The following is a 26,966-nucleotide window of genomic DNA, read 5'->3' as shown; positions in this document are numbered from 1 at the left end:
GCTAGGACTGGGAGAGTGATGGAGGCTCAGAAGATGACACAAGCTAAACGCAGCTAAAAAAAAAGAAAAAAAAAAAGTCTTTTTATTATGCTCAAAAGTTAAGCTTTGCTTCTAAAGTCATGAAAAAAAACACTTTTATCTTAAAATGTTATTTTACCATATTTTACAATAAATAGTTATATATGTTTTCATGTTTGATCATTTTTAGGATATTACAGAAAGATTAAGGATGTCTTGTTAACGTCCTCTTAGTATTAGACTGATTTAGAGACACCCTGTACACGTGTAGCTTTGAGCTAAATGCTAGTATTAGCAACCTAAAGCAGTCACAGTGACATTAAGCCACCACACTGCTAAAAAAAAAAAAACAGCACTATATACAAAAACAGCTGAGCTTGATGGGTACTGATCACCAAAATAAGTGCAATTTATCTCATGAATAACATGAACATTTTGCGCTACTTTATCTCCAAGCTGTGGAGATATTTTGACATTTATACCAATGTCAAAGGATCAACTGAAGACTTTGTTCAGGCAGGCAAATCAGGTCAGTTGTGAGCTACAACTGGTAACGCTTCCACTCCAAAGTACCAGCAGAGAATTTATTTGGGCAGGTCTCTATGTGGTCCCCCAGCGCACTCTGCTAGTATTAGCATAGACTCTGCTCAAGTCTTGCACTGAGAGTGGATAAAGGGTCCAGACTAGGAATCTTACTGACAACCTGGTGAGACACGCCCAAAACACCTCACCTAGGAGGCACCCTGATCAATTGAACAATCTCAACTGGCTCCTTTCGATGTGAAGGTTTAGCAGCTTTACTCTGAGCTCCCCCCAAATGACCAAGCTCTTTTGGTCACTACCCAGAGCTCGCGAACAAAGGCAAGGGTAGGAATGCAGATTGAACGATAAATCGCGAGCACACTGGTGTCAATCGTGTGAACAAAAATTTGAACTTCTCCACTTGAGGCAAAAACTCCTCTCCAGACCAGAGTGTGTACTCTACCCTCTTCTGGGTGAGAACCATAACCTCAGACTACCATTGTACATTTCTTTTACCATCTAGCAGTTCTGGTGCTGACTCACAAGAGCAGCAACTTTTAAAGGTCTAGTGATCCAGTGGCACACATCCCAGACTAAGGTATATCTGTTGAAGTTCCATTTTAAACTACTTCTAAATCTGGTATGGTGTTTCTAATTATCTTCTCCTCTTTTTGCTAGTCATACTTTCCAAAAATCAAACGATGCCAAAAAAACCAAAACTTTGCTAGTAGTCTGTATGAGGTCCAATATTCATCCTCTGGGTCAAAATTTGATGCCAGTCCAAACATATTTACCAAAATAGCTAACTAATGTCATGTTCAAACAACATAACATATTAAATACTAAGTAATTTATGAATTTTGGCACCAGATATTGCCACCTTTAAATATTACCTATATGGTCGGCATTACCAAGAAGCTGAACATGCAGCAATGAGGCAACATCAACTCAAAATAAGCTTTTGGAAATCTACTGAAATCACTCATTTTAATGGACCTCCAAATGGGATGTGGCTCCAGTTAGAATAATCAATTTTCATGTGCTTTTCTTTTCTAAAACCTGAACAGATTTGAGCTCTTTCTGAACAAGACCTGAGATTCATCCTCTGGGGACCATGAATGTCTTTTCCCATTCATATACAAATTGAAAAGTAATCGGAAATATAATAAATTAAATGTTTTGCAATCAAATGCCAATACTGACACTGTCACCTTTAAATTTTAGCTATATAAAGAAGCAGAACTTCCAGCACAGGGGTTAAAATTTCCTCCAAAATTAGCTTTTGTCCCATCTCTGAATCTACGCGTGAGTTAAGATTCAGCCCCAGCATCACAGCCTGCACCTTGGCTGTCCAAACAAAAAAAACAAACAAAAATCAGGAAAAACAACATCGAGGCAGAGGTAAAGAGGATACAAATGTCTGCAACAGATCACTCTTAAATTACAAGTACATTGAATGTGTACAATTACTCAACAGACAAAGACCCACAGAGCACTGAGGGGCTTCTTGACATGCTCTCTAGGTGCTTTGGCAAATACTTTTGAAAACAAAGAAACAAACTGACTAAATCAAAGAAAAATAAATGCTATTCATGAGGCAACATTGGTTGTTAAGGCTCTACTGTGGCTGTGCTTGCTTAGTATCTATTGATGGATAATAACTGCATACTGTCAAGTGTGAGTAGAATGAAGTGGGGTAGGGTACTGGGATGGGGGGGTGGTTGATTAGTGAGGCGGGAGGCACTATGTGGAGTCTTCTGGCTCTGACTTGATGGTCTTCTTCTCTGCGTTTGTGGATGCCCGCTGTGATGTCCCGTTCTCTGAAAGAGAAAGGAGAGTATCATCAGCAAAGAGCTTTATAAGGAAGAACAAAGCCTGCAGTGCAGTTACTATAAGACACATCCAGTGGTGAAAAATATCCCATTTCACGTGCCTAAAATCTTGCCCAAAGTATCTTTGAGCAAGACATGTAGCCTTTTAGCTTAATGCTCATTTGAAACATTGTTAATAGCCCTAAGAAAATGCTTAACATCACTAACCTGTTGCTGGTGTTTTGGTCTCATCTGTGTTGCTGATGTTGTTGTTGCTGTTGTTGTGGTTGTGATGGCGCTTCAGTTCATTGGCTAGCTGCTTGCCCAATGGGAGCTCACCTTCCTGCATGCTCTGGCTTACCACCCGCAAGTTGATTGGTCGTTCATCTGGAGGAAAAAAAAAAAAAAGATAACTCAGATTTTCACTCTTGTACACTCTTTACCAGTGGGGGTTACCAGTGGTTTCTTTATAGCTACCTCCAGTTCCTCAAGAGGCTTTGCCTTTTCCCAGACCATCATTTTAAATAGAGATGTATTTTTAATAATTTGTCTGGCTAAATAAAGGTTACATTCACTCACTGTACCATGCTGTGGAACAAACTGGTATTACACAAAAGTACAACCCGCCCCTAATTCAACTTCAGTTGACATCTCTTCAACTCAACATGTAGATGTTTTGGACATAAGGCGGTTATTTCTTGTAACGTTGTTTCTACTACTGATAGCTTTAGCTAATTCTAATTAGAAGAACTGTTTTTAAAGACATTAATTTAGAAAGAGTATTTGTAAAGGTCATCTTTGTTTATTTTCGATAAATGACAAAAAACTAAATCTAAGCTTTCATATATTTCATTTTATATAGAAATGTGTTGGTGATTAATTGGTCAAATCTTGTTGCTTCAAGTAAGATGTCAGCTTTTTTCTTTGCTTTTTCGATTACTTTTTTTTGTTTTTTTTTAACAATTTCTACTTTAAAATACTAATTAAAAAAACAAAAACAAAAAACGAGCTCAAAGGCAGCTTGTCCAGGATAAAGGAATAAGAACCATTAGTGACATAAAAATATTCAGTAAGCAACAGCCCAGAACAAAATGAAAATTTCACCTACTATCTCTGAGATTAAACTGAAGTAAATCCACTGGGATGGAAGTAAACATCAGCCCAGATGTTTGATGTAACACCGGCTTTGTTTTACATGTTCAATATTCCCAGTAGCAACAAAATGAGCATGTTTGTGTGTGTATTAAGCTGCTGATCCCTCATGTTTGCCTTTTATTCCCTCTGAGAGACAAAAAGAAACAAAGAGAGAGGAAAAAGGGAGGACAAGGAAAAGCTGCGGCAGTATTTTCTGCCACATCGCCTGCGCTGTGCACAATGTAGACTTGCAGCTGTTATTTAATAGTCTATATGCCCATTAGCACCCTGTTTTGGGATCTTTATCCTGATATTTTGTCATGTGTAAGATATGAATTTTACACAGAATACAAAGAAATGTGATTTTTCATTACTGAGGCTTTATCCAGATGACTGAGTCTGTCATTCCCATAGTTATTCACTAATAATGCAGCTTTTAATAAAACAAGGGCTGTCTTAAAATACAAGCTGCTTGCTTAAGTTTCCTTATACTTCTGACTGTGTGGAACAGCTTTACAAAAAAGAGCCTTACACATTATTAACAAAGCTGGTTACTCACATTATTAGAAAATCATCTAAATAAGGTTCAAAGCGACATTAAAGTCACTCCCAGGCTGCGTACACAAATTTTTTTTTTTCCCCTGTGCAGGACAGTGAACATGATTTCAGACTCAACAACTGTCTTTGTGTAGTATGTGATGACTGAATACAAGGACACTTCTTGTTGGAGCACTTGAGCTAACGTATTCATGTTCAAACTGTTTATCTGGACTTCAGAGACATCATAAACAGAGGTGTTTAATGTAACTGCAGTGGCATGTTTACATACATCAGTGAACCGTAGGCTACCTGACAGCATCATCAAATGTTTATCATCATAAATCTCCATCCATGCCTGTCTGACCATCTTCACCAGCCACAGCTTCCTTGCTGTGTCTTATCCCTTTCTCCTCTATTTGTTTCCCATGGGATGGTTACACCCTTTCTTTGTATAGACATGTGGATTCGTTGGCATAGCGTGAATGTCTGACATTTTCCCAACATGTTCCTGAAAGTCTGCAACAGACTGGGGGACCTGTCCAGGATGTACCCCGCCTCCTGCCCTATGACAGCTGGGATAGGCTCCACCCGCTGCCCATGTGACCCTGAATTGGATAAACTGTTAAGAAAATGAATGGATATTTCCTAAAATGTTTCACAACAAAAGCCTTGTTGAGTAACTAAGTGCACTTTTTATACTGTTTGTACAGTATTGAGCTTGTACAAACAGTGTAATGCACTGACTTTAACAAAGTAGGATTGGATCAAAAGTAAAAAAAAAATAAACTGCTGGATGAATACAGAGGTGGGAAGTAACGAAGTACAAATACTTCGTTACTGTACTTAAGTAGATTTTTCAGGTATCTGTACTTTACTTAAGTATTTATTTTTCTGACTACTTTTTACTTTTACTCCTTACATTTTTACGCAAGTATCTGTACTTTCTACTTCTTACATTTTCAAACAGAATCGTTACTTTTTAACGTCAGAGAGAAGTTTGCATTTCCGGTCAGTGCGCCTTCAAACATAAAACGATCTGAGCCTAAATGGAGGAATAATAACATATAAGAGACAATCGTACTGCGTATCCTCCATCACCGGGGCTTATCTCGTACAAAGGGATTAAATACGCAAACCCATGTAATTAATGTCTCATTTATAGCGCTATAATCGGGCCGGACCGAGTCCGTAAGTTACGCTGCGGCACATAAACAGCTTAGCTAGCGCTACTGAAGAGGAGCGAGCATGAAGGGAGTAACGTGTGTCAGGTAAATGCAACGTTTCTAAATGCTCAACAAATATCAGCAAACACACAAAGTGTGTGCAGTTTGTCACACAGTGTGGCTGCTAGCTAAAAGAAGAGCTGCTGCATTTCAGGGAGAGCAAAGAGAGAGAAGTTCACTCAGAGATGGAGAACGAGGACAGGAGAGGAAGAAGAGAGGTTAGATTTAAAGGTAAGGACTGGAAAACAAACTAAAGTATGCTGACTTTGTGTAATTCAAAGATTGTATGAAAATGCTGCAGTTTAGTGTGTAATAAATAGGTTAGCTTGTTGTACTGTATTTACAGTAAAGCTCTGTGTTGGACTGGAGCGCAGTGTTTGTGTTCATGGTCAGAGTTACAGGTTACATCAGTGCAGCAGAGATAAGTTTGAATCAAAGCTGCTGATGCTGAGATTCATTCACTGAATCCAACATTTCTACAGCCTGTATGCTGTCAGTGTAGGGGATGGAGATCAGCTCAGATAGCTGTGAAATACTGGGTTACATCTTTGTGAGTTCAGTTCATCCACACAGAGCAGTAAACCTCAGAGCAGCAGCAGCAGGTCAGCTGATCACAGCCTGCACACCAACATCATTTACTGCAGCTCACAATAGAAAGTTGTGATTCTTCTCCCCATGCAGAGCCACTACAGCTGATCTTAGGGTTCCTCCACTTTCTGAATCCCACTGTAACCCCTGAGTATCCTCATGTTGGTGTTTAGGTGGAGGCACACTCACCCTCTACTATGGAGGACACAGAGAACAGAGCAAATTCCCTTTCACAGTTTGTGTCCTACATAACAGATTCAAGCTGATTGCATTCATTAGAATTAAAATTTAGATTGGAATAACATTTGTATTCTCATGTACTATTTTATATTATTACAATAATATATAATGAGGTTCGGTTTGTTTTACACAAAAATAGCTTGTAGAAACATCCTCCAAAGAACTACTTTTACTTTCTTACTTTGAGTACATTTCAGAGCCTGTACTTTTTTACTTTTACTTAAGTAGAGAAGTTGAACCAGTACTTCGACTTTACTAAAGTATTTTTTAACATAAGTACTTGTACTTCTACTTAAGTACAGAATGTCAGTACTTTTGCCACCTCTGGATGAATATAATGTCACTGTTTGAGGTCTACCATTATATGTGAGTGAAGCAACATCTTTCCTAGTTTTGGTCATTTTATTTTAAGCTCCTCTAGAAAAATAAAAGTATATTTCGCTGCCTTTGTTAATGTATAGGCCAGCAGCTACCAGTCAGAGGCCAAATGTGACATCATATTTTAAATCTTTATACAGTACTTTCTATATGTTGACAATACACACCACATTTGTAGGAATTCTAAGTTTTGGACCAATAAATCATTAAGGTTACTTTGAATACCTTGGTGGATGTAAGCCAAATTGTAATGGATCATTAATATGACCCAACTCTACACCCCTGCAAAGTTTTATCAGAATTCAAAACTTTTTGAGCTAACGCGTTTACAGACATAATGACGCGCACGCAAAGGCTACCAAAAATCTCCTTGGTGGAGGTAATAAATAATCTGTAGGAGAATTCAGGACAGTAGTTGGTAGAAGTTTAACTTTCAGAGCAAAAAAAAAAAAAAAAAGCTTTATTTGGGGCAATTTTTTGGCACAGTTTTTAAATTGTATTTAACTGGCAAATCTCTAAAAGCAGGTCTTGGTGACCATTTAAATAAAATAACTGCCTGGAGATGGTGAGAGGTGCATTTAGACGAACTTTCCAAGGATGCCACGATACATGTCTGATAGACCTTTTCATAAATTCTGCAAAATATTTGTACCAAGTCAAGAGAAAAATGATTTTTTTTTTGCACAAATATAACAAGGACTTTTGCTTAATGAGATGGTCTTTTTCAAATGAGGTGATCCAGTCTTATTGCATTTGGTCCATAGACACCTATTCTGAGCCCAGAAAAGCCTCCTGTATAGGTAAGTTCTCATCCATTGCTCTTATGGGAATATCAGCAGTTGGGTGCCACCAAATTATTGTGTAGGAAGATGATGAAATTAAAGGAGCTGCAGTTAAATCTCAAATGATGGAAAGCCACAACGGACACTTCCTGTACACCACAATTTACTCTTCAAGTCTCTATGGGTAAATCAACTCTTCTATCCAAAGGCAATTTTTTTTTAAACTCTCAGCAATTTCAATTTTCTGCTTTTACACTCAACATTTCTTCTTTTTTTTTAAATAACAAAATGCACATGAAGAGGCGGATGGAAATGTAGTAAGAAGCAAGCATAAGAACTGTTTGTTTACACTGAGCATTTCTTTTTTTTGTGTGTGTTAAATTTAAGGGTTTTATCCTAGTGAAATAAAACATGCAAAAGAGAATAAGACAGGAAGAGAAATAAATCAGGGCAGTGAAGGAGAGAATAAAACAGAAACCTGCAGAAGAAGAAATGAATGGGGGGAGGGGGGGAGAGAAGAAGAAGAAAATAAGAAAGGGAAGCAGAGAAGAAGAGGGGGAGGAGAGAGAGAGGTAAACAGAGAGAGAGAGGGAGAGAGAGACGCCCCCCTCCAGGCAACTGGCTGGAGGTAAACAGGCGTGGGCGTGATAATTACAGGTGCATTGTGGGATTTGTGGGAACAGTGATATAATGAGCTGTCGGGAGTGGGTGAGGGAGGAAAAGGATAAAAATGAGATGAAGCCCAGAGGAGAAGTAAGATCCTGAATAATGATGCATCATTTTTCCCCCCTCGCTTTCTTCTTCTCCCCTTATCTCTGTTTGAGAAGTCGGAGTCGGTGCAAATCAAGATAAAAAATAAAAATAAAAGGTGACAGCTGCCATGATGGCTGGGTGTGGAAAATCAGCACCTATAGGTGTTGTTTCCATCCACGCATCCTGTGGCATTTATGACATAAAGTATGTCTGTTCTGCAAAATTAGATGATGCACGCGAAGAATGTCAGCCTCCCATTCAGCTTAAAGACCAACAAAGGCCAAATATTTGGCTCGAAAACAAACCTACAGCCAGGTACTTTCTCTTGACAAGACACAGGGGGCAGCAGTGAGTCACTGCAACTAGCAAAAGATCAAAATATTTTAACAAACCAAAAAAAGTTGATATATACTTTTCTAAACTCAAGATTTTTGATTTCTGTTAATAACTGCTTGTTTTTTTAGTAACAAAAAACTAGAGCTTGACTGATTGGCAGGCCGATATATAGGCCATTATTAGCTATTTGCTGATATATCGGTATTGGGTGATAAATGAAAAAACTAAAGACGAGACAGGAGAAACACCCTTCAACCATCTTATGACTGTTGACGTTGCATAGTTTGTCCACCAGAGGGCACTCTGCAACTTCCCTGTTGGCAACATGTGTTTGGATTGCCACAAATACAGTAAGCAGCTGATCCGAGGAGAGTCAGGTAGAGTGTAAATGAGTAAATGAGTAACTACATGGCTGTTTATGTTCTGTGTGTCTAAACGGGAAAAATATATACTGGCGAATATGTCTGAATATCAGATTTTTAAATTTGATATTCGAAATACCAATACCAAATATCGGTATTGGTATCAATCTTAAAAAGTTTGTATCAGTTGAGCTCTGCAAAAAACCTACATTATGCCTATTTGCTTTCAGTCATGTTAAAACACTAAAACATTACAACTATCAAGGAAACCAGAGAGGAAAACAGGCCAGGTCAAATGAAATTATAGCAGGCTTAGATTCAGTCTGTTTGACTCCCATTGAGGGTGCATTCTCTTGATTGGAGACAGGGGGCAGCAGCGAGCCAGCTACAACTATCAAAAGAAGCTAAAAATACTCAAAAAAGCCAAACAAATATTGGGTTTATGTTTTGGTGGAAACAGTTATGGGCAGCTTTATATTAAAGGCCTATTTTTAGCTCATCGGTGACAGGAAAAATACCCAGCTAAGTCTGCATTTATTGGAGTTTGTCATACAGCAGAACATATGAACTACCAAGGAAGCTACGAAGGAAACAAAAAAATACCAGATCAAATCAAGCTTATATTAGGCTGAGATTCAGTCTGTTTGCTTCCTACTGAATGTCTGACCAACAATGTGACTCAAGGCTGGAGCTAAAGCATGAAAAGTTTGCTTTTATCGGTGCTGCCATACATTAAAACATGGAAACTCCTCAAGAATGCCAAGGCATAAAATACAATCAGGTCACACTGAATTAAATTAAGACTCAGATTTACTCTTTTTGATTCCCAGTGTGCTTATGACAAACGGCAAGTAGCAAAAGTTGCTAAAAAAATACTTGGACAAACTAAACAAAGTTGAGATTTATGCTTTAGTGGAAACAGTTGTGAGCAGTTTTCCATAAAAAAAAGTTTTTGTTCTGTTAATCTGTGACAGAAAAACAGATTTATGCTTTACTGGAAGCAGTTTGGGGCTTTGTTTTTTAATATTCCCGAATTTCATTTTGCTTTCAGAGTTACATTAAACATCATTATGCAGGCAGGAACTTACAAAGTTAATCACAGTGAGGAAAGAAAGTCTTTCACACAAGTCCTGGGCGATTTACTATAAGGTAATATGCTTCAAGAGAAATGTTTGGCAAACTCCACACTTCTATGAAGAAACAGGGCCTGTATGCATGTCAGAGACAAGTTTAAATAAAGTTTAAATCATTTATGAATTTATGTAAAGAACAGATATGAAAATGCCAGAATCCTTGAACTTTATGAGCACACCTTAAAAGCACTGGTTCGATCGGTTTGGAGTCTGCTCTTCGGGTTAAAAGTATCTCCTCTTTGCACAAATCAAAGCAGGAGCTCATAAAGATTTCAAAAGACCTCACTAGGGTGAACTTTTTAAATTCCTTTGTTGCATAATTTTAATTGTTTCTTGCTATCGGCTGTTCTGACAAGCATGACGTCAGACTGAGAAGGTGTGCCCTCTGTGACCAGAAATGTTTGAGCAGCTGATAAGTTCAGGTTTCCTCTGATAGCCATCAAAGACTGCGGTCTGACAGGATTACATGAGGACCGTGGGTGGTGCAAGTGGTTTTAAATCTTCATCCCTTTTAACATGTAGCTTCATTTCTGTGCCACATTTCATTTGGACCTTATATCATCATCATGTTACATATCTGTGTGGTGAGAAGTAGGGGTGAAAGACGCGCGTCTCACCTTGGTTGTCTCTGCTGGCGTCGGCCGCTGCGTTTCCGTTGGTGTTCTGTGCGTTGTTGAGGTACTTTAAGGCGGCGGGGGGGATCCTCCAGTCCAGAGCCTGGAGTCGCTCCTGGACGGCGGCGTCCTGCAGGATCTCCATCTGCCTCGCCAGCAGACGCTCGAGCTGCATCTGATCAATGCAAACAAACACTGGTCAGATATAAACTGTGGGTAAAAATATCCTCTGGAGAGAAATTTAGAAAGATGTCATTAGAAGATACGAGAGAAGAAGTCTAGATGTTCGAAAAAACAGCAAGCTTTTTAGCTAAAGGTGTGAATTTCACCTGTGAACTGTGTATGGCAGTAATTTATCATTAAGGCTGCAATAAATGGGACTACTGAGGCATTGTAACTAAAAATAAGTGGATCCCAAGCCATGCTGGACACATAATCCTGGTTTTCAGTGGTTGATCTTTGACCTGCTCAGCTCAATTTGTGCCCTCACAGAGGCTAAAAATGGCAGCCGTGCTGAAACCGGTCCAAAGGTGCACATGAAGATGACCTCAAATGTGAGATCAGCCAAGTTTAAATCCAGTTTTTTGGCTTTTAGAGGCTCAAATGCAACATTTTAAAATGACCTGAACTTTGTTCCACTGTCATAAATTATATGAAAAAAAAATTCAGTGTGCCTTTGAGAAATAAAGGGTATTTTAAGCACAGATTACTTGTATCTGTTATTTAGGATTACAAGTAATCTCCAAAACAAGAAATAAACTGTGTTAAAGGTACCCAGGCTGAGGTCATTTCTCTTAGATTTGGGCATCATCTCAAAAGTTCAGACCTTTCATAATTAAAAATGAGACTTGCGACATTTTAAAAATCAAGCTTAAACCTTCATGAAAATAGGAGTTAATACACAGTGACAGGAATTTTTCACTGTACATTTGACTGGAATTTCAGCTATTACAAATAACAGTTACAGAAATAATGACTCAAATTGATGCAGTGTCATTCAGACAGTTTGGGAAAAGTTCACAGTCACACACACACGAGTGTTTCCAGGACTTTTTTAATGTGTTGGCATGCCTCTTTAGCCACACCCCTGCATATAAATACAAAACAAGCACAGACGAAGCATTTGAGGTTAAAACTATTTTATTTCACATGTAAGTTAACTGATATGTGAATATATCCATTAAAATCCAGTTTGTTGTTGAATTTTCTCCTATTTGACAAATGGAAAAACTACTAACAGAAGAAATGTAAGGACAAAATGCATGTGTGAGACTTCCTTTGAAAGGTCATATCTTCTAAGCATGTAGGCAAAGTAGAAATAAGAGAAAACATCGGTGCTCTCTGATAAAAATACTTCACTATGTATTTTAAAGGGCAAAGGGGCAGCATGTGGGCTAAAACCAAACACAATCTAAGCTAAATCAGTTCAAAGGTCTCTTAAGGTCTCATTTCTGAGTGACAATAAGCAGAAGACAATCAATACCAGGACTATGAGGATTTCCAGATCCTAACTTTATCTTGTCATCCACCCCCTGTGTGGAGTTTCAGACCTCAAGGGGAAAGTGTATCTGAGATATTTATTTTGAAAAGCTTTGCACCACTTTGAGCTTAAACAAGCGACCTAAATCGGACCGCCCTGAACTGAACCTGCCTCGGGGTGAAATTTTGGCCCCTTATTTGCCACCCCGGTGTGTTAAACTAACCCAGGAAATGGTTCGGATTTAAGGGGTTTTCTTAGTCGACAGCAGGAAAATGACCGTAACAAAAACGTCTTCCGCCCATTCTAGTCAGCGAAGTGAAGGCTGACAAACAGCAGGGACGCGTGGTTGGCTGTCAGTTGACGCGTCTCTGTCACTTTAAATTACTGCAGGACACGTCCTTGCGCGGTGAGACGAGCAGCGGTTCAGGGGGGGGGGGGGCCTTGCAGCGTGAACGCAGCCATGAAATCGCTTCTTCTTCTGAATGCTGTTTGTGGAAATCACATCAGCGTGACAAGTGTAGCAAACACTGACTGATCAGCCGGAGTGCATATACATTAGACCACATATGTTCACACTGAGAGCACTCGCTGACATGTTCTCTGGGTAATGAGTTATCATAAAGCTGTCCTCCTACACTCCAACTCTAAGTAGGAACAGCAGCAGCAGGAGAAGAACATAACTGGGATCAGACTGGATCACAAACATCTGCCGACATGGAAACGGAACGGTGAAGAGCGACAGTTGTTCCAGCTGATGTTCTTTCGGGTGAACAACCTCTAGCAGCATCACAGCGAGGAAAACAAATAGAAAGCAGTGACAACTGCTCTTAGAAAACAGCTGGAGCATGAAGTCTCAGCCCTGTATGTTTATTAAAAAGGTGTAAACAGAAACCACAAACCCTCTCAGCCCTTTTCCTAAACCTTTTTTCAAAAAAAAAAAAGCAGCATTCCCTCTGCTTCTGTTACTGCTGCAGCTTTCTCTTTCAGCGATCACTCAACGTGCAAATAAAGCTGAAATCGCAACAACTGCACTTTAACCTGCATGGTGATCGAGCAGCAACCTCTCAGCAGTTCCTCCAGTGGCCACTTGAGGCGTTCTCCAAATGTGAGTCAATCCCCATAGACTTCCATGTTAAAATGTCCCAACTTTACAGCAGAAATTAACATGTTTACAGCCTGCTACAAAAAACTGTTTTGGTCTCTAGAGCTCATTTCCCCCTCCTTAACACCTGCACAACTACAACTCATCCACCTGGACACTGAAATTTGCTTTGAGGCTACATCATTGTGCTGCTGGTGCCCTCTGGAACATTTTTAATAAAATGTTCTTACTTTTTGTGTGGTACAGTCCATCCAACAAGTCCATGCTTGGTGAGAGGAATTCAGGTATTTTGTTAGTAAGTTACTAAGCATTGATTAGCAGGTATCTGTGTCTGTTCATTGCACCCATTCACTTCATGGATGCAGCTTGCTTGCTAATGGTAGTTGATAACTTAATATGCCACCTTCTCATCCAAATATGGCAACAACACAGCAATGAGCAAAAAACTAAAAGCAAAGCTCCAAAATGCAAGCGGTACCCTGGTGCCTACCTCCATCTTTTGCATACCGTGTATGAAGGAAATTTTGTCACAGCTATAATATCACCTAAAATTAATCAAAGCTTTGTTTATTCGCTGTTGATTACAAAATACAGCGCTGAGGTGTGAATGATGTCCATGACACACGACTGAAAGTGACCGCTTGGATGACTTTAGTTTGCAAACTAAGGCCTCAGTAACACAGGCCTAAAGACTGGACAGTGACCGGGAAAAAGGTGTATTTCCCGACCAGCTGGCGAGTGGTTGCAGGAGGCGCTGCACCAAGAACCTCCTTGCGACCGGTTTGGTCATTAGCATACTGCTGCAGTCGCTCTTTTGCATGGGAGACGGCGACTTGTCTCAAATGCTAACTACTCATCAAGCGGTAGTGAAACTGTGAAACGTGTGACGCAAACCGGAAACTGAGGCAATTCGCCTTCAAAGTAAAAGCTGCTCCTTTTGAAACATGTTGGCTTCAGTGGTAAGGCAAAACTTTTACCTAGAAGGCAAATGTTCTCCATTTCAGGTTTGTGCCACATTTTTCACAGTTTCAGTACTGCTCAGCAAATAGCCGGGGAGTGTATGTTTTGTCCCGCTGTGGCCGTCCGCCTACCTGTAGATTTCGTCCAACGGTTTCCTCTCCTTTTGACTTAGCACATGCCAATTGCTCCCTCAGCATCTCCTGCCTCATGTGGATGGCCTGCAGTGCCTCCTGGATGTCGAAGAAGTTCTCCTGGAGGAGTCAGAGACAAACACGCTTACATGTTTTGCTTCTGGACGCAGTTCAAAGGGACCTACTGTAGATATATATCTTCAAAAAGTTGGTAAAGATCCAATTCTTGGTTCAGAGAGTTCACATTTTTTCATCTTATCATTTCTTAAAGTTTCACTGAAGATTGTTAGTTGGTTTTCAGGGTCAAGAAGAAATGGAAATTGCTTGGGTGGAGAGTTTGTCTCAGAGAATAACAAAAGAAGAAATAAATTTCAGTCTTTTATTATGAAAGTACAAATTCTATCCCTCCCACAGAAGCCCCACCCACCTACTGTTTGGGAGGGGCAGCCAATCAGAAGAAAATTGGTTTAAAGAAGGAGGAGCTAAAACATCTCGTTTTAGACAGTGGATCAATGAGGGGCTGCACCAAGGCCCAGTAAGACAGAGATGGATTATTGTGATTGCTGTGAATCATGCAAAGCTATTCTAGAAGTATGTTTTCAGGGCTGAAAGCTTTTCAAATTGACGCCCACTGTTTTGCTGATATTTTTTTAAAATAACATTTGAAGGTTAGATTTATGTTTCTCCCTCCACATGAAGTCCACATGATCAGATACAGCAGATCAGCAGAGCATGGGTCAAAAACACTTTTCTGGGAATTTTGAGAGGTTAAATTACACATTAACTTATAAATGATATTGCTCAAGGTTTGATCTAGTATTTAAAAATAATAACTGAAAATCCTGGCATTGTAGAGAAGCCTTTGAAAGAAACAACATTGAAGTTATTAAATTAAAAATAATAATAAAATAAAACATTTTCTTTAGGCTGAATTTCTTAAAAACTATTAATATTAATGTTACAGTTGCTGAAGAGCAGTTTTACTCTATTATTAATTTGTTTGAACTACATTTTATGACTTTTTATTATTTTGTTAATATATAAATAACTGTAACCACTTTAATTTAAAAAATTAATTAATTATTTAATTAAATTAAAAAAATATATAAGTAAAGGTTATTTCTTAAAAAAAAGAACTAGTATTACTGCTACTTCTTTCTATGCCTTCTGATTATTGGATTTATCAAAACCTACACTATATGATTACTTCCTTTGATTTGTTTATTAATAGACTCAGAGGGCTTTTTTTCCTCCTCACTTCTGCAGGAATTCCCCCCTCTTTAGGAGCTCAGAGTAGTTTTTGCGAGCAGGTGTTGGGCTCATCTGCAGCTCTTAGGTCCCAGCTGAGTGTGCATCAGCCACATGTTTTCGATCAGTGGTCTACACACTGAGAGGAGCCATTCAAAGGAAACTCTCTGAGCCAACTGTGTCAGGAGAGGAGCACTGAGAGACTCCTTTGTACTACGTTCAAGGGTGATGCTGCTTCGCCCTTTCAGTTTCTGATAAATGCTCACAGAGGAGCTCCATCTGCCATCGCACCGTGTCTTTACATTTCACACATTTTGAATATTGGAAACTACCCAACAAGCAATGTCAACATTATTACAAAGAATCGAAGGGGAAATGGGGTCTAAGATTTGAGTTTGAGGCAATTCTGGTCATCCTGTTTTCAAATGAACTGGTGAATTTTGTAAATGTGAAACATTTCTGTAGCACTGACAGGTTAATTATCACCAATATCGAGTAAACTGGGGATTATTTCCTCAATTTTAAATGATTATTTGCTTGGATTCAATTGTAAAAATGTAAAGGACAGTTCTTGAGAGCTCAAGATGTCAATGTTTTGTGCAAAAACGGTCCAAAACTCCAATTATATTAAGTTTGAAATCAGTTAGGATAAAACAAATTAACACTTTTTATGCCAACTTCCTAAAGGACTGTAACACATCTTCCCTGACTTTCTCATTGCGTTGGTGGAAGTCACTTCCTGTTAAGAGATTGTTCTTCCTCTCCACAGTCGCCAAGGGCTGCTAATATGGGATCATGCGATCATGAGGTTCCTTCTCTAATATTATAGGCTCTTTACATTACAGTATGATGACTTATGAGAAATGGCATGTAATGGCACAAAGAAAATATTGACATAAGTCTCTACAGAATTGAATTAACAGCTGTAAGAAGACCCTATTCGTCATTTTTGATTAGGGGAAACATTTGAGAGTTAAAATAGTCTCCTGATTGCTTCTGGGAAATGGAGACATCAGGATGCGAAACGACAAAAATCTGACCTTACATCTGTTTTAATCCTTTTAGGTGACGGCTCGTCTCTGTCGCCACAGCGAGACCTGCAGAGAAAAGTCATAATGCACACTGTCACTTCCCTTCCAACTGCTCACATCCAGTTTTCATGCTGAGAATTCGCAGAGCTGACATTTTATCTGGAGAAAGCCTTGCCTTTTTGAAATGAAAACAGCATAAATGCCAAGAAACATGGACACATGATTCATGATGGGCTTAGGCAGATGGTCACACGTGGGTCCAATAAATGTCGGCTCACGTTAACTTTACAACAAAAGCACTTAAATCTAAAGTCAGCTTCAGTGAGGCTCTTACTTGCTGGTGCGGTAGGTGTATTTGTAGGTGACTTCTCTGGAAATCTGCCGAGCGAGTCCGAACAGCTCGTCGCGGCGTGTCAGCAGAGCCATGTCCCTCATGCAGAGCTGCGCAGCCGCCTCGTTCACTGTCAGCTGTGGGCCACACACAAATGAATCAGGTTACACAGAAAGATCCCACAGAACAACGTTAACCAGAGAAATGTGCCATTCATTCACCTCGTGAAGCGTCAGGTGTTTGCCGTCCCTCCTCTTGGAGTCAAAGCGTCCATAGATGGCGCTGTACTTCCGGATCTCCTCCTCCCTCCGCGGGTCATCGTCGCTCATTTCAAAGATGTGTCCGATCATCTTTGCCAGTTTCTTGTTGTTCTTCAGCTGCTCTTTGACCTCAGCCAGGTCTGTCTTTGGGAGTCCGGGTGCCATTCTGTCCACGCACTCCATGACCGACTGCACAGCCGCAGCGTCCAGAGCTTCTAAAGCTTCTCTGGGCGAAGATGGGGAGCCGAGGTCTGACGGCGACAGGCTGTGCTCGCTGTCGTTGCTATGGCCCGACCAGAACCGAGCCTCACTGCTGCCCTGCAGGGGCGACCCAGCCGACACTTTGTCCCTTGCCACATCCAGCTTCCCTGGGTCGGAGCAGGCGGCGGCGATGGCTTTGGGCATCTTGACGCTGGCTGTGCTGGCGCGGTCCTGAGCGCTGAGCAGCGTGGGTGAGCCCTCGGGGAGTTTGTACACAGGTATGCTGCAGACGGGCAGCGATGTCAGCGGCTGGTTGAAGATGGCGGGGTTGGTGACCCAGTCTCGCAGCGCCTTCTGCAGGCGGCGCACGTGCAGCGGCTTGCTGGCCATGCCGACGAGGGCCATGATCTCCAGGAACTCCTCCTCGCCGGCCTCGCAGAGCTGCTGCACGTCGTCGCCGCCCTGCTGGATGAAGGCCTCGTAGTAGTAGAGCAGGTTTGCTCGCTGCAGGATCCTGTAGAGCTGCAGCTCACCCAGGGTTCTCGGCAACACCGCCGCCATACCTGAGCGAGGACAAACAAAAGGCCAAAAGGTCACTCAGTTGCTAAGCTAAGCTAATGGGCTGCAGCTGTTTATCTGCGCAGACACATGTGAGATATCGATCTGAAAATCAGTACAATAACATGCTAAACTGTTATTATAACCCTTAACAGCTGGAAAATGGTTGCATGGAGGACCAAAACTGCCAAATTAAAATAATAATAATAATAAAAAGAGTACAAGAAGACACATAAACAAATAATGGAAAATATTAAATTTAGAAAATAGAGTAATTGATGCAAATGAAAATAAATACAAAACCAAAAAATACAGATTAATGCCACATTTTATCAAATTTGTTTTGTGGTGCAGTAAATGGCGTATTATTTCTTAATAAGTGACAGGATCAGTTGTATGGAAGACTGACACTGCCAAAATTAAAAACAAATAAAGAGAGAAAAAGTAAATAATGGAGAATAATATATAAATGGAGGCATTTTTACAGATTAAAATAAATACAGAAGCAAATTAGACAAAAACAATTTGTCACATTTTATAAATTAATGCCTACAGTTTTTATTATCATTATTACTTGTGGTGTGTTTGATGGAAAAATAAACTACACTCCTTAAAATGCGATGATTTCATTTAACTTAAAACTGCACTGTTAATGTACAAAATACAAAACTCACAAACTTTATTCAGAGGTTTTTAAACAGAGTGATAAAATCTAAACTGAGGTACATGATGAAAAAGCAGGGACAAGGACAAGTATGGAAAAGATATTTCTGTAAAAGGTGTAAACCTGTAGAAGAGTTGAGGAATTATGAATGTGTAGCTTACTATGCAAATAAAAAAATATCTATTATAAGGTTATAACCAAATATAAAACTAAGGTATTATCTTCTTTTTTAATTCTTTATTTTCTTTGGTCCTTGTTTCTGGTGAAATTTGATTATAAAAGTGCCTCCATTTAGATTATACTCTGTAAAAAGGGTAGGTATAATAAGCTAAAGCTACAGCCTACACCTTTGCAGTCAATAATTTGAGTTCTTTCCATTTAGTTAATTTGTTTTAGTTCTTGTTAATATGGAAAAAAATGTTTGTTTAATTTAGCAGTTTTGGTCCTCCATACATAGGCACGATCTTCCCCAAAGTTAAAACCCTAAGTTAACAGTTTGCGGTTGTTCTGTAGGATCGAGTCCTTGAAAAGCTTCAGATATAGAAATGTCAGATCAGTCATGTTCTGACTGAAATCCTCCTGCTGAGTGCCAAATGGTGAGAAACACCAATCTGCCCTTTAAGGAGAAAACAGAAGGGGGAAAAAAAATAATAATCTCTCTCTTAATTAGCCGACACTAAAACTGAAATGAGAACACGAGGGTTTCTGACCTTGAAGACAGAAAAAACTGAAGTCAGATTTGTCACTTATATTTGCAAAGGCATCGTCATCAGCTGAAGAAGATAAAAAAATGCCAAAAAGGGCCACGGTAAGTATAAATATGGATCTTAAAAACTGTTTTAACTGGATGCTCCATGTTACACCTGATTCCTCATCTGAATGACCTGCTGTACGCCAACATGGAGAAGCAATTCTGTGAACAATGCACAGGAATAACAGTTTACCAGCGCTTTTTATCCTTGGGGGGTGCAAGAGTTCGGTTTTTCGAGCCTCTACAGGTGTGTGAAAAGGTGAAATTTGACTCCACTTTTCTGGATAAAAGCACTGATAACACAAACAGGTTTTGCTTTGCCCCTTTTTAACAAACCTGTCTATATCCAAGTGTCTCAAATAAAGACCAATAAGTTAAAACCAACAAAAGGAGCAAAAATAAAATGAAATAATAACTGAGTCCAGTAAAATTAAGAAAACCTACAACCTATAACTAAAACCTAGTCTACCAAACACCCATAATACAATCAAAAATGAGGTAAAATCATAATTAAGACCAGATGCAGGTGTGTAGGCAGCTTATTTAGTCATTTGGTAAAAATATTTGTGGAGCTTCAGTGTCATATTTTGCTTGAATCCACATTATTTTTAGTTTTAGCTGACAGCATCGCGCAACACCGATCCTGGCTTCTCTCAACTGGCTCCCAGTGAGCTTAGAATTAAAAAAAATCAGGGAGACAAAGCAGAAATGCTGACCACATACGAGCCAGTTCTCAGCCTCTGATCCTGAGGTGGGTCCTTCTGGCTGCTACAAAGTGGAGACTTAAATCTAAAGACCACTACACGAGCAGATCAGTGGCTTCCTGTATTCACATCAGCAACTTTTTTTCCCAGTAAAAGCTGGAAAGCCTCGATGAACGAGCTAAACGATATCTTCTAGCGTACCAGACGGCTACAGCCTGACCATCCAACATACGATATCTGGACGGAGAAGGTACAGGAACTGTGTAAGCTGGAACAAAGACTTAAAAAGGATCATTTATGAAAAGGTGGAGCCCAGCCATGGCAATCCTGTCCGATATTGCTTTCTCATACATATACACACCATTGTGCTTTGTTTTTTTTTTTTTTCCTTTTTAAAGCTGGAAATCAAGAAGATACAGCTTTAAAAAATGGAAAGAAAAACAGGCGGGTGAATTGTACACGTAACTGTGTGAGTGAAGCTTGAATAAAAACATTTAACTGTCTGTTTGCCTTTTTTTTTTATTCTCCTGCTGAGTTTTTACAGTTGTTTTGAATTTTAATCTTTTTTTCTTATTTATTGCTGACATTTTAAGTGATTTTCTTGCTTTTTTTTTTTAAAGCTTTTTCTTAACTTTACCTTTTTTTTTTGTGGGATTTTTCCTTTCTAATTTACCTTCTGAGCTTGCGTGCCAAAGCACTTTGCAAACTCTGTTTTCAAAGTTATTATTACTGTAATAAAATGTAGAAAAGATGTTATTTTTGAATTGCTGTTTTAGCTCCAAATGTGGATCTACAAACATCTGTGGATCCCTGTGAATAAACTTCTTCTCTCGGCCCACTTGCTGTCCCGACGTCTTCGACGGCGCCACTCGCTCGGCCTCTAATTTCAAAGAAATGATCAAATCTCGTCACTTGCCACCTCATCTTGAGAGAAAGCACAAGCGGAGCTCAGAAACGGGCTTGTTTTTCGACTCTCCCTGAGTGCATGTGAGGCCCTGCGGAGGCCTGCAGCTAACAGAGGAGTGGCAGTCAGCAGGCCTGCGTTGCTGGGAGGACCACATGCCTCTCTCCACCCCTGCAGGATGTGTAGGTGGTGGGCTCGCCTCGCCCAGAATAGGCTCACAGAGCCTCAGCCCAGGGAGCCAGGCAGGCAGGCGTCAAGTGAGCAGGGAGAAAGACAAAAGCTGCCTGAGACAAAACGACTAAAACCATCTTCTACACAATATGTGGATTTATGTAGTAAAATCTGTGTGATTGCAAAGATTTCAGAGGTCACCATGACTCAAGGTCACCTCCAGAGGAGCGTCTCTACCTCAGTTTACTTCTGCAAAAATGAGTTTAAGACAAATAACCTAATCATTCATAAAAAGAAACAACAGAATCAAAATTTTTTCTACACCTGGTGACCTTAAACTCACCAATGCTGCAACATCTGACATCCCTGTCTACACAAATGACCAACTGAATAATAACAGTGTCACTTAGCAAACCTGTAAACATGTCTAGACTAGAGCGAAGATGGCGCTTTTTGCTCCTTCCAGCTACAAGCAGGTCAGCGTGCTTCTAGAAATCCCTCGATTTAAACAAATAAAAATAGATTTTTGCTGAAGTGAAGGTTGGAACAGCGGGACAATTATGGGCGGTAATTACAGGTAATTAAAGGTCACAAGTGCTGCATCACATCCACTATAAAACTGAAAAAATGTGGATATAATGCGTGAAGTGAAGCTCGAGAAATCATTTCCTGAGAACGACTTCTCAGTGTACTCGCTTTCCATTCATATCACCTCGAGGGTTTGTGTTAGCCTTTCCTTACAACCGTGGCTTTAACAGAAAGTAATGACGCAGCAAAACTCATTGTGTCGGGTAAGGGATGCACTTTCTACTGAAAATGTGACTGTTTCCAATCCTTCAATGACAAAAAAGGTTGTTTATTTAAGCTCAATGTGAACAAAAATGACAAAAAGTGAAACCAAATGTTCACGTTTACGAGGAACTCTTAAGCTCCTCTTTTAGCGCTCATAAGAGCTTCTTATGTTATGAAAGTGGCAAATATGACTGCGTTTGAATAAGACTGGTCTTCAAATTTGTTTATGAGTCAGAAGATCCTGATTTGACTTGTATTATATCCAAAAAAAGACATTTGTTTTTATTTCTTACAGCTGTTTTAACTCCTTCTTGCTGGTTGTGACATGCTAAACAAAATAAACTTTATTACTTGGTACTCTGAGAAAAGGCGCAAACAGATTTTAAGAATACATTTGGATCATTAAACTCCAGATCTGCAAATGTGCACCCACCGCTCCACTTCAGAGCTCATCTGCATGTGAATCTGTAGGCGAGGGGTTTTTGCTTCTGTACGTTTTCTGGTTGCCGCCTGTAGTCTGAGTTCTATTAAACACGATTTGGCTGCAAACAGATAAACTGTGCACAAACTCAGAGACATCCTGGCCTGGATATTGGCCGAAAGTCCCACAAAAACACTCAGTTGCCCCCAGGAACCATGGGCTCTACTTTGGAAAAAAGAAAAAGTTTGGTATTATGCATTACTTGTTACATTTTTGATCTCTTAACATCCTACAGGTCCCCAGTGACACATCTAAGGTTAGCGTCCGACCCTTTTCGTCATGGAAAATCTTTCCAGAGAGACTTCGCCTGAAAGGTAAAATCATCTAGTTTCTGAAACTTAGCCTAAAACAAAATCCAACTCAAACTGTAGATGGATGTTAAGAGGTAAAGTTATTTACTCCCAACTAGTTCTCACTTTACTTGTGTCTTATTCTGAAAAGCTCAATCCCACACACTGACACAAATCCTGATCCTAACGAGGACACACAAACAAACTTTCTTTTAGATCTAACACAAGGCTGGCAGCAAGGCTGAAAAACAGCCCAAAGAGCACCTCAGTGATCCTGCCATAGAAACTGGCACAGGTAGAAAAGGGCGGCTACGATGCTGGAAGCCCAACTGCTCATTTCTACTCATTTTTGTTGCCTATTGAAAATGAAGCTCCGGCTGCTCAGCTCTGCAGTTCTTCCCTGCCAGCTCTGCGTTAGCATGCCGTTTTTGCATCTGCTGTTTCTGCACCGCCACATTTTTGTCCTTTTGCGCAATGAAAATAAAAGTAATCTCCACAGAAAAACGGTATAGTTGATGTTTGTTTTCTATCTGCCTGTCATGCAGATAATTGAAGCTTTCTGAGGAACAAACTCCCACCAGTAGACTGTGACCGACCAATCAGGCACCAGACCAGAGTAACGGCAGTGTAGCGGAGACACAGCTGTCCGCGTGTCACGTGGTGACGTATCTACTGTCTTTTTACCGCGCCGTTCGTGTGCGGCGTCTTTAAACTCAGCTTTATTTCTTATATTTTAACATTTCAGGAAAGAATCAGCTCGGATTTCAGGATTTTTTTTATATTGCAAATAATCCGAGCCACACTGCCACATATTAACGATGAACCTCGTGCTACCTCGGCTGTGGATGGATCATCTCAGACATGCTCTCTGCTGAAGTTTTGGGCGTTGTCTTCCTAACCACAGGATGGCATTTCTCTCTTACCGGGAACAATTCAACCCTCATCCTGCGTTTATATTAGCCTCACCATAGCTCTGCAGCTACCCACCAGGTAGAACTTCATTAAATGTCGACCAACCCTAAAAACATCGCTGGCATTTAGCTTTCTGTGTTTGTTGCATGCCTGTAACATCTGGGAAAACAGCCACACTGATTTTATTGGAGCTGAAAGAATCTGGACCGGTTTTGACTCTCAGCTGTGCCTCAGTGTTTGTCTGATTTTGGAGGGAAATGAAACGGCTAAAGACGCAAGACTCGACAAGCAGATTATTGTATTTTCAGTAGTTTTTGAAATAAACATCGTCTCAGCTTGGATGTAATTTTGTTTTTTTTCCCCTAGTTTTCCCTACAAGATATGTCTGACCTCATCTGAAGGCGCATGTGTTACACTCATTTGTACACATTAAAAGTTAAGGAAGGAAAGTCTAGCTTTAACTGGTGCCTGCCAGTCCCAAAGCAGCACTTAGGATCCATTTTAAATGAACTGCACATATTAAATGCCAGTTTTTGGTCCACATTTATTTAAGGCAGCAAGTCTGTGTTACCTTAATACCAGAGGTCAGTGCATTTAAACTCCATTTTGGATCGCTTTAAGAACAAATGTGTATTTTAGATTTGAGTAAGTGAAATACCACTTTTCTTTATTCTTTTCTTTTTAAGGTGATTTTCCTTTGGTGGAAGGTCAAAACCTCTCTGTGGGGAAAAACCCTGGTTAACTGTGTAAGCTGTGTTATCATGTTGGTCGTATCCACAACCACACAACTGAAGCAGTTTGACAATATTCATTCAGACTCCGCATTCAAGGAAATCAGACACAGATAAAGTTTTTCACTCCCACCTCGTTCTCACGTTTACATTCATTCTGCCGTCACTGAAGCTGTAAAGCAAACAGTTAGTTTAATTGATTTGGTTCATTTGCGTTAGCACACATTATGACACTACACTCTATTGCACACAAAGGTGCACACATTTGGTTTGTCACTAAGTTGCATTCATTTTGTTCCCTCTATCTTCTTGAGTTGCTTGTCCTCTCTGGTTCAAGTGAAATAAGAAGTTGAGGGTGGAGGTGCTTTAAATGCAGAGGCCAACCAAATGGACTGAACCATCTGCAGTGACCGCAGGGGAGAGTGTTTTATATATATATATATATATATATATATATATATAAAATTTAGTTAATTTATGATATTTGTCTTTTTTGGCATTGGATAAAACCCACACTTTGAAAATTATACCTGTGCCTGGACGTCCTTTGACTGCTCGATCCCTTAGAGTTATATACTGACCCCAAATGCACATGGTGTAAAAGTTCAGGAAATTAAACTACGATTGACGACAAACTCATTATCATCATCATGCTGCTGTTAAGCATGTTGCAAACGCCAGGTGCCATCAGATATAAGCAGAGATGAAGACATAAGGCGATAAACTGAGTTTCCTTTTCTAATGAACACGAGCACTTGTTGTCTGTGAAACCTCTCCTAACAAAGAGCATTAGTATTCATGATAAAACCACTCGTCCTCCTCCAGACGCTCAGGAGTCACTTGCTAGTCTGAGGTGGGGTTTGTCACCATCTTAACCCTGCAGAAGCTTCAGTGTCATCCTGTCAAGTTTGAAAAATTTGCAAAAAAAAAAAAAAAAAGATTGTGAAAAGGCCCAACCCTACACCTCACCATGCACCGAGGTGGTGTTTTTGGCATTAAACTGCTGCTATTTAAATGCAGAAAAAGTTGGAACAGTTGAGAACTAAAAGATCAATTTTTGGGGGGGTTAAATGAAATGTTTTTTCCTTGACATATAAGATGGTAAAATGAATACACTTCAGGCAAATAATAATAATTATCAGATGAACTAATAATGAAAGTATTGGAGGTGTTTTCCTGTTGAAGAAGTGTGTTCAGCTGCAGCAGCAGGTACACTGACCATCTACTGGACAAGCGGCTTTAAAAGCGCCGCTGCTGCTGCGCGTCTACAAATAGAAACCCTGGATTCATTGACTCCACTTGTTGTTAGTTCTTCCAACCATCTGCACAAACACTCTCAGCCATCTTACTCTAGTTTTATCACAGCAGACGTGTGTGTGTGTGTGTTTGTGTGTGTGTGAGAGAGAGAGGGAGGGAGAGAGTGTGTGTGTGTGTTCTGGGTGTAATCGCTGGCTGTGAATGGGAGACTCCAAGTGAAGTCCTTGCTCCACAAAGCGAGTTTGGCGAGTTGGGCTTTTCACCTGGAGAAGCGAGGCGTGCGCCAGCACAATGACACACACGCGCGCACACACGGACCAGTCTAAAGGAGGACTGCTGATGAGTGGATTTCCAGGTGAAGTGCCACGCAGCAGCAGCCCTCCCTCAGCGAGTTGAGAAATCCTTTGATTTCACGGTGATTCAGGAGGAAATTCCCAAAACTACTGTTTGATATCATCACCCGAACGGCCCGGAAACCATCGGCTCATCTGCCAGACTGTCTGGGATGTTACTTAAGTCCTTGAAGACACTCAAACCGCATATTCACTCCGGCGACGAAGCAGCTAAAAACAGCACAAATGACGCACAACACATTGGAGATCCTTTTGATATTTCCTCAAATAATCCTGTAGCAACTTGTCCGCGATTACAGTGTCCGAGTTTACAATGACGCTGTCAAATCTCCCCGCTTGTATTCATAGAAAACCAACCCATCCTGCAGAGGAGGCTTGAAATTGGATATAATTGTGCATTTAAGCATTTCCATCCGTAACTGGGATTTTTTTTTTAGTCCTAGCTGCTGGTTTATAATGACACAGCGCTTTGATTTGTGTTTACCTCACGCTACTGTGGATATTATTCCCACAGTGTTATAACAGACACAGATAGTCTGACTGAAGCGCGTAAAAAATGACTTTAGAGCTGTTTTATGTCCCTCCATAGAGTTTAGGCGCGGACTTTACAGCACATCATATTTTCTAAAACAAAAATTCTTACAGCAAGCAGCAGTTTTGTGTTTGCAAAAATATTTCCCAGCAGATGCAGCAGAAGGTTACATGCACTGTTCAGTTGCGCCTACCTGGTGAGTTTTTGGCTCCCTTCGGTCCGCCCTGGTCCGGTTCCTCTTCTTCTCTTTCTCCTTCTTCTTAACACAACACCTCCTGAGTGTCAGTGTCAGTTTGCGCACAAAGAAAGCCCACCAAGGAGAGGTCCCGCAGCAGCAGGAGCAGCAGGGTGCGTAAAATTTAAAAAGCAAAATCTAAATTCAAAAGAAGAAGAATGAAAAAAAAATTATCTCCGGGACGCAAAATAGGAGAAGAAGCAGCCGAAGCGCGCCTGCTTGTGTTTGCGTGCTCAGACCGAGCCACACTCCTCTCCTTTCTGTTTCTGGAAACTTTTTCTCTCGACTGCCGTTAAGAGAAAGGAGGGGAAAAAACCGCAGAATATGAGTAAAAAAGCCGCTGACCTTCGTGCGTCTTTTGGTGCGTCTTCTTCCTCCTCCAAGTGTGTGTGTGTATGGGTGTGTGTGTGTGTGTGTATGTGCGAGGATGATGAATGCGTGTGAGCGTGTATG

At 40.3% G+C, this 26,966-nt stretch overlaps 1 protein-coding gene across 1 annotated transcript; it reads right to left on the bottom strand.

Annotated features, from left to right (window-relative positions):
- LOC115790978 (NGFI-A-binding protein 1) lies at nt 1-26,966 on the bottom strand. The gene is made up of 9 exons (XM_030745035.1): nt 26,859-26,966; nt 26,472-26,651; nt 16,939-17,741; nt 16,721-16,854; nt 16,401-16,452; nt 14,108-14,227; nt 10,438-10,609; nt 2,580-2,738; nt 1-2,360 (listed from the first exon to the last, which is right to left on the bottom strand). The coding sequence occupies exons 3-9, from the start codon at nt 17,737-17,739 to the stop codon at nt 2,284-2,286; spliced, it is 1,515 nt and encodes a 504-aa protein (XP_030600895.1). The 5' UTR covers nt 17,740-17,741; nt 26,472-26,651; nt 26,859-26,966; the 3' UTR covers nt 1-2,283.

This window comes from Archocentrus centrarchus, chromosome 2 (genome assembly GCF_007364275.1).
Source record: "Archocentrus centrarchus isolate MPI-CPG fArcCen1 chromosome 2, fArcCen1, whole genome shotgun sequence".
Taxonomy (NCBI): Eukaryota; Metazoa; Chordata; class Actinopteri; order Cichliformes; family Cichlidae; genus Archocentrus; species Archocentrus centrarchus.
The sequence above is the reverse complement of the archived record's forward strand: the minus strand, read 5'-3'. Positions and strand labels throughout refer to the sequence as shown.